Source organism: Puma concolor, chromosome B4 (assembly GCF_028749965.1).
Source record: "Puma concolor isolate L17-30 chromosome B4, mPumCon1.1.hap2, whole genome shotgun sequence".
Classification (NCBI taxonomy): Eukaryota; Metazoa; Chordata; class Mammalia; order Carnivora; family Felidae; genus Puma; species Puma concolor.
In genome coordinates, this window is record NC_141673.1 from 83,567,400 (window position 1) to 83,583,904 (window position 16,505).

General features: G+C 36.3%; 1 protein-coding gene across 3 annotated transcripts in view; it reads right to left on the reverse strand.

Moving 5' to 3' along the window:
* Positions 1-4,777: 4,777 nt before the first annotated feature.
* Positions 4,778-16,505, reverse strand: part of RASSF8 (Ras association domain family member 8) — a 119,364-nt gene continuing 107,636 nt past the window's right edge. For all 3 annotated transcript variants that reach the window (XM_086713818.1, XM_025930671.2, XM_086713819.1), the window contains exons 3-5: positions 11,967-12,856; positions 9,493-9,637; positions 4,778-8,884 (exon numbers count right to left, since the gene is read on the reverse strand). In XM_086713818.1, coding sequence (XP_086569944.1) covers positions 8,763-8,884; positions 9,493-9,637; positions 11,967-12,856 — 1,157 coding nt within the window. In that variant the 3' untranslated portion in view covers positions 4,778-8,762. The remainder of the gene's footprint in view (positions 8,885-9,492; positions 9,638-11,966; positions 12,857-16,505) is intronic.

Here is a 16,505-nt window from a genome sequence, read left to right on the forward strand (position 1 = left end):
GTGTGTGTGTGTGTGTGTGTGTGTGTGTGTGTGTATATATATATATATATATATATATATATATATATATATACCACATCCTCTTTATCCATTCATCCATCGATGGACATTTGGGGTCTTTCCATACTTTGGCTATTGTCGATAGTGCTGCTATAAAATATTGGGGTGCATGTACTTCTTTGAATCAGCATTTTTGTATCCTTTGAATAAGGATAGTAGTAGTGCAATTGCTGAGTTGTAGGGCAGTTCTATTTTTAATTTTTTGAGGAACGTCCATACTGTTTCTCAGAGTGGTTGTACCAGTTTGCATTCCCACCAGCAGTGCAAAAGGGTTCCTCTTTCTCTCATCCTCACCAACATCTGTTGTTGTCTGAGTTGTTAATGTTAGTCATTCTGACTGGTGTGAGGTGGTATCTCATGGTGGTTTTGATTTGTATTTCCCTGATGATGAGTGATGTTGAGCATTTTTTCATGTTGCAGCTGGCCATCTGGATGTCTTCTTTGGAAAAGTGTCTAGTCATGTCTTTTGCCCATTTCTTAACTGGATTATTTGTTTTTTGGGTGTTGAGTTTGATAAGTTCTTTGTAGATTTTGGATACTAACCCTTTATCTGATATGTCATTTGCAAATATCTTCTCCCATTCTGTCGGTTGCCTTTTAGTTTGGCTGATTGTTGTCTTTGCTGTGCAGAAGCTTTTTATCTTGATGAGGTCCCAATAGTTCATTTTTGCTTTTGTTTCCCTTGCCTCTGGAGACATGGGGTCAAAGAGGTTGTTGGCTGTTTTCTTTTCTAGGATTTTGATGGCTTCCTGTCTTACATTTAAGTCTTTCATCCATTTTGTTTCTTTTTGTGTATGGTGTAAGAAAGTGGCTCCAGGTTCAGTCTTCTGCATGTTGCATGTTCCCAACACCATTTGCTGAAGAGACTGTCTTTTCCATTGATATTCTCTTCTGCTTTGTCAAAGAGTAGTTGGCCATAAGTTTGTGGGTCCATTTCTGGGTTCTCTATTCTGTTCCATTGATCTGAGTGTCTGTTCTTGTGCCAGTACCATACTGTCTTGATGATTACAGCTTTGTAATACAGTTTGAAGTCTGGAATGGTGATGCCTCCAGTTTTGGTTTTCCTTTTCCAACATTACTTTCGCTATTTGGGGTCTCTTCTGGTTGCATACAAATTTTAGAATTGTTTGTTCTAGCTCTGTGAAGAATGCTGGTGTTATTTTGATAGATATTGCATTGAATATGTAGATTGCTTTGGGTAGTATTGACATTTTAACAGTATTTGTTCTTCCAATCCATGAGCATGGAATATTTTTCCATTCTTTGGTGTCTCCTTCAATTTCTTTCATAAGCTCTCTATAGCTTTCAGTGTATACATTTTTCACCTCTTTGGTTAGATTTATTCCTAGGTGTTTTATGTTTTTTGGTGCAATTGTAAATGGGATTGATTCTTTGATTTCTCTTTCCACTACTTCATTATTGGTGTATAGAAATGTAACCGGTTTCTGTACATTGGTTTCATATCCTGTGACATTGCTGAATTCATGTATCAGTTCTAGCAGTTTTTTGGTGGAATATTTTGGGTTTTCCACATAAGAGTATCATGTCATCTGCAGAGTGAACGTTTGACTTCCTTCTTGCTGATTTGGATGCCTTTTATTTTTTTGTGTTGTCTGATTGCTGAGGGTAGGAATTCCAACACTATGTTGAATAGCAGTGGTGAGAGTAGTGGTGAGAGTGGACATCCCTGTCGTGTTCCTGACCTTAGGGGGAAAGCTCTGTTTCTCCCCATTGAGGATGATATTATCTGTGGGTCTTTTGTATATGGCCTTTATGATCTTGAGGTATGATCCTTCTATCCCTACATTCTTGAGCGTTTTTAGCAAGAAAGGATGCTGTATTTTGTCAAGTGCTTTTTCTGCATCTATTGAGAAGATCATGAGGTTCTTATACTTTCTTTTATTAATGTGATGTATCACATTGATTGATTTGTAGATATTGAACCAGCTCTCCATCCCAGGAATAAAGCTCACTAGATTATGGTGAATAATTCTTTTAATGTACTGTTGGATCTGGTTTGCTAGTAAGTTCAATGATTTAATAGCGAGGGGAGGTTCACAAAAAACTTAATACCAATAAAATAAACCATTTAATTTTAGTTTTAGGCTGCACAACAATGAATCAAGTTCTTGTGTTGACCTGATCAAATCACAAATGGAATTTTGTGATTAGTTCTGGCTGCCACATTCAAGAGTGTCTACAGCATGTTCAAAAGAGAGGAGACTGGAAATTATACTACTTGAAAGAATTGGGAATTCAGAAAGAGAATAGTAGGAGACATAATAGATGCCTTCAATATCTGAAGTGTTGTCATATTGGTGGGAAACTGTTTGTTCTGTGTGGTTTTAAGAAAGGTTGTGAATTACAAGGAAATCTATTTTGGCTTAATGAAAGGGAGAGATTTTTGGCCTGTTGAGGTGACCCAGGATGGTAGTCCTTGAAGGTTCTAATGCAGGCTGGGTTTAGTAGGGATGTTATGTTATGGTATGGAAGATGGTCACAGCTCAGTGACTGCCACAACTGGCACCGTCTTGGCTTAGTGGGTGGCTCCTGGTGAGCATCTTGCTCAAGTTCCTGCTCTCCCCAGCCTCTGTTTGCATGCTACCTGTTGCCACACAGGATTTTAGCTCACCGTGTTCTTTGGTTACAGTGTCACTGATTTGTTGTATGCTTTAAAAAAATCATTTGTTATTTAGGTATTCCAATCATTTATTTGATTTTCACACTGCTAGCAGTTGCAGGAAACTTGTAAATATTGGCTTGGCATAGACAGAGACAAGTTTGTATTGTCCACCCTCTTCACTTACTTTCACTTTGGACCATGGTCAGACCCTTCTAACGTCTTGGACACATATTCATGGCAGATGAATAAAAGTGGCCTATATAGAACACAAAGTAATGCTGGGAAAACAGGATTCCAACATACCAGATGAGGAGACTGATGGTTACATCTGGTGCTACAGAGAGAGAGAGCTTTTCCCCAAATCCACACCATCCTCACAGGAAAGGCTGCATGGGCTCTATATAAGGGGGAGGTTCATTGGAAGATCACTTCTCAAGTACATATTCTTCAGGTCTCTATTCTCTCTTCCCTTCCTCCTCTCCCAATCTTTCACCCCCAGCACACAGAACAGAGTATCTGTGACTACTCATCATTACGAAACTCACAGCACCATTACTACCAGCCATTTAAGGCTGTGCGTAGCTGTCAAACACTTGGAGTTTCCTGGATTCCTTTATTTTGCCCCCACCATTTGAACACCATATCCTTTTGCTACTGTTTACTTAGAATGTCTATAACTTGTTTGGTTCTCTTCCTCCTGGCACAAAGTAGGTGCTCAATAAACATTTGTTATCAAATAAAGCCCAAATTCTTACTTTCTTAGTTCAAGTTACTATTACCTCTGCCTGAGACTCCTGGAGACACCTCAAGTGGTCTTTCTTGCTTTCAGGCCTGACCTTCTCCAGTCAGTCCTCCACAATGCCAGCAAGGATGATCTTCTTAATATGCTAGTCTGATCATTTCACTGCCATGCCAAACTCCTTCATAGCTCTAAGGATAAAGTCCTTCCTTACCATGGCAACCAAAGCCCTTCAGGATGCAGACGACCTTCCCTCTTAGCCCTCCAGACCTTTTCACTGTGGTCACAGCCCCACAGGCTCTACATCTTCCCATCTGTAAGTCTGTGCCAGATAACCTTCCCCAGTTTATATTCTCTTCTCCAGGGTGTGCCAACACTCTGGACCAGAGCTAAGCCCTTCTGGTGCATTTCCATGGCACTCTATCCTTGTTCCTTTAACGGTGATCATTAGACTGTAACCTCCTTGAGGTGCAAAGCAAATCATACTAATTTCAGTACAATGTCTGACCAACAATAAAGGCTCATGAAATGGCAACAGACGGCGAGAATGTGTCCAGCAAGTTTCTGCTTGTTTTAATAGCTAGGACTCTGCTGGCCCTTCCTAAGAGGCAGCACAAATAGGTGAAGTGGGCAGCAGGTGAAGAATCAAGTGAAGAAAGGTTATTTCTTGCTCTGCCATTAACTAAACAAACGTCTATAGAGGAGGACATGATAATTAAGATTTTTAAATTCCCTCAAAGTAGGCCAAAAATAATTTGTATTTTGCATTATTTTGTTAATAATTTGCCATTGTTTTTAAACATACTATTGTTCATATGTATAATTTCTTGGTCAAGATATAATTTATACAGACTATAAAAATGACAATTTATGTACTTTAACATTAAAAACAGAAACTGACCATTATAAAGCTTGTGTAGTTTGTCATGGAATATAGAAAAGTACTTTGGTATCAGAAAGGTCTAAGTTCAAGTGCCCTGTAAGTTATTCATTAGTTGTATGATTTGGAGGAGTTTCCCTGCATGGCTCAATGTGTCTCCTATTATTGTACTGGGTACATAGTAGGTATTTAATTGTTCCCCTCATTTATGGTTTTAAAGAAATCTGAGAATACAGAGGTTCATTAAGATACAATTTTTTCCTTTTGCTTTTGAAATAAAAGGGAGGCATTAATTTCTTAAGTTTCACTTGGATAAAACAGCTACCTTATCTAGCAATTGGTAATTCTTTTAACATTACTTTCAGAGAAATGTAATTTTATGTCACGGTTATGCAGACCTTTTCTCTTTAGTATCTTTTAAAGAAAACAAACTCATATTTTGAAATATTAAACACATAAGAAACAAACCAGCAACTGTAATGCCCCAATGAATCCTGAAAATTTATTACTTGGGAGAATATCAGATACTGATCCTTTGTTTTACAGCTCATGATAATAATCAGAAAATATACATTTTGAAATGAAAGTCAAAAAAAAAAAGAATTACATATAATACATATTACAGATATTTTATTGGTACATAAGCAAAGCAGTACTAAAAGCATATTTATGTGTCCACAGTAGTGAACGTGGCAATTATCTGTTTAAAGCTGCAGCAACTCAAATCCTCCTTGGGTCAATACCAAAAGACAGATTGGAAATATATTTAGGGCTATCACCATGTCTGGCTGTAAACCTATTTTTTAATCTTTCCCTCCCCCCATATATATATGTATATACTTTATTGCCTTTATATTTCTGCTGGTTTAATATAATTAGTATACTAAATAGTTATCTGCATGTATTTGGTTTCTAAAAATATATAAAATGCATTGGAATAGAGCTCCTGCAGCTTTCAAGCAGTCACTGTCCTGGCATAGAAAGCTTATTCTGGAAACGTAAAGCAGCAATACTGAATAAATAGTGATTGTTTTGTCTTCTCCACACAGCTGATGGCCTTCACCCAAAACTTAAAAATACTGTAGCAAATAGTATAAACATGCAAAAAAATGGACATAATATAAAAGTAATACTTATGAGCTAAATTTTAATACAATATGGATTAATAAAGACAACTTTAGGTAGAAGAGGGATGTGAACACAGCACTGTTACATACATATAAATTAAGGCCCAATTTTTCAAAGGCAATGCACACAGGGAAATGCCCATCTGCCCACATCCTTTGCACACCTGAAATCAAGAGTTTTTGCCTTTTCCGTATTATTTCCTCAATCCATTATTATAGTTCTAACTTGGAAAGATGTTCACAGAAATGGCTTTAAATGAAGTTTCTTTACTCTAAAGACTGTTTTTCTCTTATTCACAAAGAAAATGTTCTTTTAATGCAGGTACAAAATTTATTTATGCTCTGGAAGCAAGTGTTTTGTTCTTGAACACTGTTAATAATCACACTTCACACCATAAATTCTGCATCTTTACTGTTTTAGCTCTAGTTTATGATTTATTTGAACTATGGGAATTGATGATTATTCAGGGATGACTGAGGGAATTAAATAGGTAACTACTATTAATACTAACCAAAGTCTCACATATCAATTCCCTGTGCATCAGGACAAAACAAAACAAAACAAAACATGCTACTCAACCAAAATATCTCATAAGGAAAAAAAAAAGGACTGAGGCAACCAACTATGGATCATTCTCTGAAGATGCTAGACATTCTAAAGGGTCAAATATACCAGTGCTATTTCAAATCGTTCCTTGGTAAGAAAAAAATATCTTCTAATGTACTTAATACAGGAAATCTTAATAAAACAACAACTTAAAGTATAATAATAATAATAAAAACCTTATAATCTAGTTTAGTATTTAGAACCTGAATATTCCCCCAGATGCAAAATTTTATATTTGGTATTTTTTGTATATCATTGCCCACTGTCCCCCTCTGAAATGTATCCAAAAGATGTGGCACTTAATCTAACTCATCTATATTCACAATAGATAAAAATGATCAGGAATAGACTACAATATTTTTAAGATGTTCTAGGGAAATGAGTTTTCTTTCTTCTATTTTAAAAAAAGACTTAGAAAATATTTCTTAGAGATGTTCTTCCAGAAGTAATATAACTGATTAAAAAGTATAGCTGCTCAATGTATTTATCAAATTCACATTTATATATTCTTCTCACCTAGGAAATAGTATTTCTATCTATAATTAGGTACATAAAGATTACCTGGCATTTGAAAATTCAGATAAAGTTGTCACAATGCTGCCAGTCTTTCTTTAAAGTTATTAGGTTAATGCTGATAATAATTTACAACAATTAAGTTGGATATTGACTTCGTGTTTTTGATGGCACACCAAGGCATCTTTGCAATTACAAACTGCAAAGTTTAATATATCTTCAGTTTAACATTTTGATTTAAATAGGATGTGATCAATTTATAAAAATGTTTTTCTTTGTGAATAAGATCTTAATTTCTCTGAACAACAATAACAAAATGACTCTTGGTATAGGATGGAACCCTTTAAAAATAAGGCATATATTGGGCATACATAAATCATTGCTGTCACAAAATCTACAAATTATTTTGATTTTTTTAATTCTCCTAATTTTTAAATATATGTAGATATGAAATAACTATTATAAATTGAGAGCAAATGTGTACAGACTGTAGTTATTTAGGTAAGAATAACTTATTTATCAAGTTATTTGCAAAATAGTATAATGGCACAGTCAACTTGATAACTCCAAGAACCCAAAGAAAATAATATCTTTAGTTGAGGTCTGCCATTTAGCTGGACTAGAAAAGGCAACTCTGCATTATTACTTTCAGTTCTCTAGAAGCTTCTATATATTTTCATAGCCATTCTTAAAAGTTTTCATTGGAAACCTAAATGCAGCATTCTCAGCATTCATTAAACCAAAAATAAGTCAAATGTGTTAAAACATCCAAAGTTGCCCTCATGCATAAGATATAACTTACATCTTTTTATTGTTACCATGGCATTAATATACTAATCCACTTTTACTTTGTTGCATGTAATACAGAGAATATATTTTCCTCAGAATTAAAAACTACTTTAAATTTCAGTTTAAAGTCTTAATTATACTGTACCAAATTTTGATCAGAGGGAATGTAAAAATGGCTAAATGGTATCTGACCACATCCATCCAGATATTACTTGTGAATCTTAGTTAAGTCACCACTCATGGGAGAGGTATTGACTCATTTTTGGTTTTATAAATAGAGAAAATATATGTACAAATGGAGACTCATGTCCTACATGTAAAAGTCAAGCTCAAAAATGGGAAAAAAAAAAAAAAAGATTAACTTAATTTCCTTTGCAAAAAGTACCTAACTCCAACATACTTTCTCTCTAACCGATTGGAGAACTAGCAATAGTTCATAAAGTACAGAGTAAATTATGTGCAAGCAAAAGCTTGCCCATGGGTGCTTACACCAACAGATCATACATATGAAGTGGGTCATTTTAAAAATGTATCACCTAAAGTAACCTTTCTGAAGCAGACCCACCAGGTATCTCTAACTTATGTATTATGGCAACTCTTGAGGACCCATGAGATTAAAGTGATTAAGGCAGGGCAGAAACAAAACACATAATGTATCAGGAAACCCCACACCTGTTTGGATAGTCAACAGTTACATGTTTGTTTGTTAAAGATACAATTAACCTCATGAAAATATTTCTATTCTGCTATGTGGTCATTCATGTACTGGAAATATTGTAAAGAAAAGATTAAAGTCCAGATTAAAAAGAAAACCTGAATGACTGGATCTAATTAAGCAATGGTTAGGACAGGTACACAAAATAAATACAAGTGGGTTCTTAAAGACTTAGTTTTGATGGTGGAGCACCCTATGACACCTGTAGAGCTGTAAATTGGCAATGTATGGATGGAGTCTGGCAACATGCACACAGTCATAATCACACCATATATAATGTAATTAGGTCACAGGATAAGTATTAATAAAAAATATTAAAACATCAACATTTACCCATTAATCGATTATATGGAATAAATTAAACTAAGCCAGTCACGTATTTCTCTTCACTCTTGTCATGGTTTTATTTATGTATACACACAGTATAATACTTTCCTAATGCTCTCAAAATGCTACAAATAAAAATGAAGGCTTTGCATTACAGCTGCTGGACAAAAACGTCAACACTGTTGATGTGTGAAAACACAGTTTCTTTGTTCTTTAGCATCAGTGCACAGGGTATGGCTCCAAGTGGTATGCAATTTAGGACAGAAAAAAGATACGGTGGCTTGTGAAATATATCCTCTGTTCATCATTGGCACAAATCAAAGAAGGAATTTTCACTGTCCTTGGTACCTTCATTGGGTCTCTCCCCTGAAGACAGATAATGTTATACATATATGCCTTCAGGATTAAAACCAGATGAGATAGGATTCTGTAGAATACGGAGATTACTGGGGAGCTGCCGAGATGAACCGGGACGCTTCAGGGACCCGGACTGGAATGGTGCCTCTACACAGAAAACAAAGAAAGCCATTTTGTGGACTCAGCAACTCGAAGGACTTAGCAACGTGCAAAATTAGAATTTTTCCTGCCTGAAGAGCCAACTAACATTACACTGTAAAACTGTAGTCCCCCGTGGGGTCTGGGGTACGAGGAGAAGGCTAAGTCTTCTTGACCCTCTCAGTGATAAAAACAGTTTTCAGTGGTTTCAACAGTTAATGATCTTTGTAAAAAGGTGAGCATTTTGCTTCTCTTTCTTGGTTGTTCGGATGATACATATCTTTTAAATATCAGCACAAATTAATAATAAAGACTTTTAGGAGAGGAGGAAGAGGTGTCAGAAACAGAAGCTAAAATTTGACTCATACGTCAGGAAAAAGTTTCTTAAAGAAGCCGTTTAAAACAAATGACAGAAGATTTGGGGATTACATGCTTTTCTAAGTAAATGAAATAACCTAACTATTATTGATTTTCCCCAGAAACAGGACGTACATCAATTTTTTTTTAAGTGGCCCAAGCTTTGAGTGGCAGGTTAACGTTTTAACTGAATGCAAGCAGTTTATTCAAAGTTAACCAGTGAGAATAAAGGGAAAAGAGCAGATTTCTCAACACCTTACCCCTTTCTATGTCTGCATGTGAGGCCTCTACTTCGATGGGCTCCGCTGGCAAAACGGTAACTTTTGTCCCTGTCTGTTGGATAAACTGCTGGAGATTGACTTGACGCAGCTCTTTAGTCAACTGCTCCAGTTCTTGTTCTTTGTCCTAGATGGAAGTTAAAATTTTTCTTTTTATTGGAGGAGTCACTATTGGCCAGCTAAAGACATCCTGGTGATAGTCCATCTGCTTGTGGGGGCTGTGTGTGTGATACTTGCTTGCACAAGAACACAGTCAACAAATCTGTGTTAAATTTGCTAAAAAGAGGCTAAAAAGAGGTCATTTTTGTTCTGTGGCACAGGCCAAAAAGTAAGCAAATAAAGAAGAGCTTCTTTAGTCTGTCCTTTTAAATGTGATGCTTTCCTCTGTTAGGAATTCACTATACACCTGATGAAATAAATCTATATCTATAGACTTTCATCAATAAATACCGGTTTCCATCCATCCCAGTGTTTATAGCAATGTTGCTATAAGCTGTTCACAAATAAATTTCCCTATTATTTACTTCAAAACCGACTGTAAAATTCATAGTCATTTGGTCTGTGAGACTCAGAAAAGTTCTTGTATTTGGTGGACTGTTCAAGTGTTCGTGGGATCTGTTATTGAGATTTATATTAGAGCATGAGGAAAGCAAAGTTCCCACAAGATTTTCACTGTGGGGTTCTTAATTAAATCCTTGGCAAAGACAGATCTGAGAACCGAAGATTTTTTTTTTTTTAATTTTTTTTTTTTTTTCAACGTTTATTTATTTTTGGGACAGAGAGAGACAGAGCATGAACGGGGGAGGGGCAGAGAGAGGGAGACACAGAATCGGAAACAGGCTCCAGGCCCTGAGCCATCCGCCCAGAGCCCGACGCGGGGCTCGAACTCACGGACCGCGAGATCGTGACCTGGCTGAAGTCGGACGCTTAACCGACTGCGCCACCCAGGCGCCCCCCGAAGATCTTTAAAGAAAGGAGATCAAGTTTGGACAGCCAGAAAGCTCAAAAAACAAGGAAAGGCATTGATGAAGTTCTCTTTCTCTCCTTTACTGCACTATAGGGAAAAGTGGCAAGGACTCATCCAGGTTGAGTCTGTTTGATGAACCTGGCAGGGGTAGGGGAGAGATACCAGAAATGAGTGGTTGCTTCCTCCACTTACTTTGAGCGTAGCAGGTACTTGGAGATATGTTAGTTTGATTATGAAATATTTTTCAATGGGTGGTGAGATTTACTAGTAATGGCTGTCAAGAATTAGTGTTTCCTGTAGATAATAGCAAAGGCAACACAACTTCCAATTGTATCCTTTTTAAGGGTCAAAGTGAATCCAAATAGTAGAATACTGACAAATCAGAGGTTAACAACTTTCCACTGCATGAGAAATTCTCAATTTTCAAAATTTTGGTGGCAGTTTTCTTTCTCACTATGGTTAGTGGCACAGAAATGAAATCATGAAAGTTCTTTCTGAAAGCTCAGCTTTCTCTGCTGATAAAACTGTTGATATTCCAGTTGAGAAATTCTTCTCAAACTTCCACGTGCGTAGGCACTATCTGGACACCTTATTACAAATATAGATTCTGAATTTTTAACAAATGTGTCCTGAACTGCATGGATCACTCTGAATAGCAAGCTTCTTAACCAGCACTGATCAATAATACAGCAACCACTAGGCATGTGCCACAGAGCATTTGAAATGTGGCCAAATGTAACAAAAATCAGAAATGTGAATTTATGTACTATTTAAGCTTTTATTTAATATTAATATTTAATATTTTAACTATTATTTATTTTTAATACCTCTTTTGTAATTCTCCTAACATCATCACATTTTCTTTTCAAGAACGGGTGTCTAAGAAATTTAAGTTGAGTAATCAGCACCTAATGGCAAAATATAAATATTCTCGTATGTGAACCAGAGAGTGGAAAATCAGAGAGGAACCTCTGTGTCCCTCTCCTCAGGAAAGCAAAGGAGAGTAAGTAATGTGGAGAGAAGGGAACTATTTACATCTCAAGAAAGATGGGGTTAGCAACAATGGAGAAGTAATAGATAAGCAGTTAACTAGCCACACAGTCCCTGGCAAACCAATCTGCAGTAATCTCTTTTGCACTGGATTCCTTATCTTTAAAAGGAGTGAAGGTCAGATTCACTATCTCATCATTAGTGTCCATTCCAGCTCTGAGGTTCTATTCTCTGTATCCAATTACCTAATGTTACAACTGACACACAGTAAGAAACCTGTTGCCATGGAACAAGGATCAGTGTGGCTTTAGCGCTCATCTCTGTTTTGGTCTCACATCTTAGCTTTGTTGTAAGTCACAGAAATTCTAAGAAACTTATAAGCCAAGATAGCTTTCTAACTTTCAATATAAGAGAAAATGGACAATCATTAAAGAAAATGCCAAGAATATATTAATTCTTTTAAACAGACGAAACATCCTTTTTATAAAAATGTTCTTACCTGTAATCGTTTGGTGGCTTGTCCAAGAGATCTCTCTACAGCTTTAATGCCATTTTCCAGCCTCAGACTCTGTTGGCCTTGAATGTCAATTTCTCCTTTGACCTTACCAATCTTTCCTTTAACCTCTTCTTCATTGATTTGTGCCTCCTGAACTTCCCGTTGTAATTTTTCTGCTTCAAGACCACTTTCCATAGTCTGGATCTGAGCCAAATAGTCCTTTAATTTGCTCTCACATTCTGTTATTTTCTGTCTTATTTCTTGAAGTTGATCCTTCAGCTGTTTTTCATTTTCCTGTTCAATCTGCAATTCATTTTCCCAAAATTCTTCCTCTTCAATTTCTACATCATTTCTTTTGATCTTTTGCTCCAGGCGGACAATTTCCTCTTCAAGGTTAGAATTATACTTTTGCTCCCAAAACTGTATTTCGATTTCATTTGATTCTAGCTCTTTCTCAATGGATTGAAGCTTCTCTGTCTGTAGCCGAATCAGCTTCTTTAACTCATCTGCTGTTGTTTTGCAGTTATTCAGCACCTTTTGCTTAAATTCAGTTTCTTTACCCTTTCCAAAAATGTCCATTAATCCTTTGGCACCTCCTGTAAATGTTAATGATTTCCTTTTAGGTTCTCTCCTTTTGATTGATTTGTCAATCTGAGGCCTCAGTTTGGCTAAAGGGGGCAAACTCTGCCTGTATAAAGTTCTTTCAGGAATTCGAGCCACACTGTCTGAAGTGGGTCGCTCACTAAGAGATGGCCCAGTTCGACGTAAAATTAGCTGTACATCACTAGCATACTGCCCCCATTTGTTTAAGGATATGATAGGATTTTCATGAGGCGCTAAGTGTCTTTCAGTATCTCTCCATTTTTCTATAAGAGTGTACCTTCCAGTTCGACCTAGATAAAAAAGATAATAACAAACTGTCAAAGTGGCATATGCAATAGCTAAAATAATGCTACAGAGGACACTATTTAATAAATGTGTCTTCTTGATTAGCATCAAAGTCTAGTCCATGCTGCTTTTAAAACTTCCCTTGAAGATATGTTAACAGCATAAAATTATGGGATGTGAATTATATATATCCTTCAGATTTGCTTAGAAATTGAACACTTGAAAACTCAGGGAGACTTTTATGCTCTTGTTAAATGCCTGATTCCCTAGACCTTCCTGTGTGGGACAAGACTTCTAGATAAAACAAAGGATGACAGGAGAATGCCCCGCTGGAAGCCATGAGGGCCTGGTCGCAGGAACTAGGTAGAACTTCAAAACTGGAATAAATTTCCTCTTTGTGAATTCCTATGCTTTCTCTGCACATTAGAACTTGGGAAGGTTAGAGGCCCATTTTCCTCCTGAAAGGAGATATTGAGCCAGTGAACAACATGCTACTTAGCTAAGAGGTGGCTGTACAGGTCTTTCCTCTGTTTCTGCATAAGGGCTTGGCCATCCCATAGCTCACACTGCTGGTATCTTTCTGCATACCTGTGGCAAATAAAAATCACTTCAGTGAAAACAACTCTTCAAAATAATTTTGTAAAAAAATAGGGGCTGAAAGAGAAGCCTTCTACAGTTTTGATAGTTGTAGCTTAGAAGCCGATTAAAAAAAAATTTTAAAGGCAAAAATATTAAAAAAAAACAGTAATAAAATCATATATAAATAGAAATACTGAACCTAACTAGTAATTACAGAAGATAAAATTTCAGAAGACAGTATAATATCATTAAATTGAACACAGTTTCTAAACATTTTCATTTAAGGTAGGTAGGTCAGATGGATATTTTGTTAAAAATATCCACTACATACCTGAAACTAATATAAATGTTACATGTCAATTACATCTCAATAAAAAAGCATCCATTACTACTTAACATTATTACAAGGAAGAAAAAAACTTATCCTGGCACCTAGTAATTATAATACTGGTCCATACAGCTACTGATTTATCTTCTTTTTGAATTTCATGAGCTTCTGAACCAGTAGTAGTTATTTTCTCAGTTACTAGGTCAATAAATTAAGATCTGGATATACATATTCCTATGTATATGAGTAGCCATGTATGCAGTGTAGAGTTAGTACACAAAGAATGATACTGCTTTAAACATATGCATATATTCTCCTATAAGGATACTGAATCTTGGGTACAGCTGCGAAGTTGAAGCTTGGGAGGCAAACAGACTGGAGTTTTAATCCCAGGTTTTGTTTTTTTGTTTTTTTTCTTGAGAGAGACAGACACAGAGTCAGAGAGGGGAAGGGGGAGAGGGGTGGGGGGGAGGGGAAGGGGAGGGAGAGGGAGAGGGAGAATGTTAAACAGGTTTCACGCCCAACATGGAGCCCAACACGGGGCTCCATCTCACCACCATAAGGTCATGACCTGAGCTAAAATCCAGAGTCTGAGGCTTAATAGATTGAGCCACTCAGGCACCTCAGTCCTATGTTTTAATTGCCTACTGGATAAGTAGCATAACCTCACTTCTAAAATAGAGACCGTAGCAGTATGTCACAGGTTCTGGGAGTCAGAGTCAGACATAGTAAGCACCTACAACACTGCCTGGCCCATGGCAGGCATTCAATACATGGTAGCCATTATTAATTTTAAACATTGTTAGTCACATAACAAAAGGGTTGACCAGAGACCTCTTAAAAATGATGTGACATGACAATAATCTGACTTAAAAATCCTTCAGCACCTTTCAACAACTCTCAACTATACAGAGCTGGAAAGAGCAAAAAGGCTCTGGAGTCAGAAGGCCTGTGTTCAAGTTTGGCTCTGCCAGCTACTTAAATGATCTGCGTGATGCATTAAATTTCCTTTGGCTTCAGTTTCCTCATCTAAAGGGTGAGAATAGTATTTTCTTACTGATAACTGTTGTGAGTCAAATGAGATGTGAAATATAAATTTTTTTTTCTAAAATTGAAAAGTTCTATACAAATATTAGTTGTTACTATTATCAAAATGCCTGGGCAAACAAGGGGAATGAAGAAGAAAGCCTTAGTACAGTGGATTGGCTTCTTGGAGTAAAAACGTTTCTAGTGACTTTCAGGTTAAAAGTGACTGTAATTACTCCAAGAAAAACCACATGACAAATCTGCAAGGCAAAAACTGTTCCACGTGTACTCACTGCTTCAAAGATCACAGCACTCTGTGTTCTTGGCTTTCCTGCCTGTCAACTACTTTTAGAATCTCACTCTTATCTGGAGCTCTGTGTCCTCGTAAGTAATATGAGGGGTTAGACTAGATCAGCAGAGCCCTCTCTAATTCTACCAGGCCAATGAAGCATCTTGAAAAAGAAAACAGAATCATTACATTATACAAGTTATATTAACAATTTTAGAGACCCTAATTTAGTCATAATTAAATACGAAGCTAATTTTTCCAATGCTTAATGGTACTGCTGCCCTATGAGAATGTCTTGGTAGAAGATTATTTAGAATTACTTTTAATGCCAGTTTTCCCTTTTTTTGTTAAATAATGCATATTTAGTGCAGTTAGACAAAAAGAAAAAAAAATCTATCCAGTAATATAAAAAAGCTTTTATAAAAGGTAAATTAATAGCTTTGATTTTATTATAAAAATTGGGTTTTAAATAGGTTATGTAACAGTTAAATCCCATAATAATTATTTTTAATACCATACTTGGCAAGACCCTAAAGATCCTATTTCATTTGGATAGATTCAAATTCTTCCTGCAAAACTCCTTTCAATGCATTTTATTAAACGGATACACTGAGTTGTACCTTGCATTCCATCTTGATGTACCCCTAAAACTAACAAAAAGTAGTATCTACCTACCTACCTACCTACCTACCTACCTACCTACCTGTAGCATTTGTAGATTAGGCTGTTGTGGCTATTTAGAAATGTGTGCCACAATAATGAATGGTAAATAGAATACTGATTGTACTTTTGGATAGATGAAGCAATTGAGTGTATTCCCAGTATTATATTAACTTCATATAATAAGGAAAATCACATAGAGAGACTTTAATGCATTAGTGGAATCTCACTGGATGATTGACATAAATTAAAAGGAAATAGGATAATAGATTCTTCTCATCTAAGTTAAAGCAGAATAGTATGTAATATGAAGTTTTTGAAAATATACACCAAAACTCAAATATTCAAATATGAGTCACTCAGAAACATTATGCCCTTATTTCAACCACTCAACAACATTGTGTAAATCATTTTTACACCATTTTATTTAAAAAAAATTTTTTTTTCAACGTTTTTTATTTATTTTTGGGACAGAGAGAGACAGAGCATGAACGGGGGAGGGGCAGAGAGAGAGGGAGACACAGAATCGGAAACAGGCTCCAGGCTCCGAGCCATCAGCCCAGGGCCCGACATGGGGCTCGAACTCACGGACCATGAGATCGTGACCTGGCTGAAGTCAGACGCTTAACCGACTGCGCCACCCAGGCGCCCCTACACAATTTTAGAAAATTTCTCCAGAAATTTTCTAAATAGAGAAATTTTCTAAATAGAGAGCCAAATAACAAAATCATGATTGAAAAGTCACATCTTGTTATTTAGTCAACAAGTACAT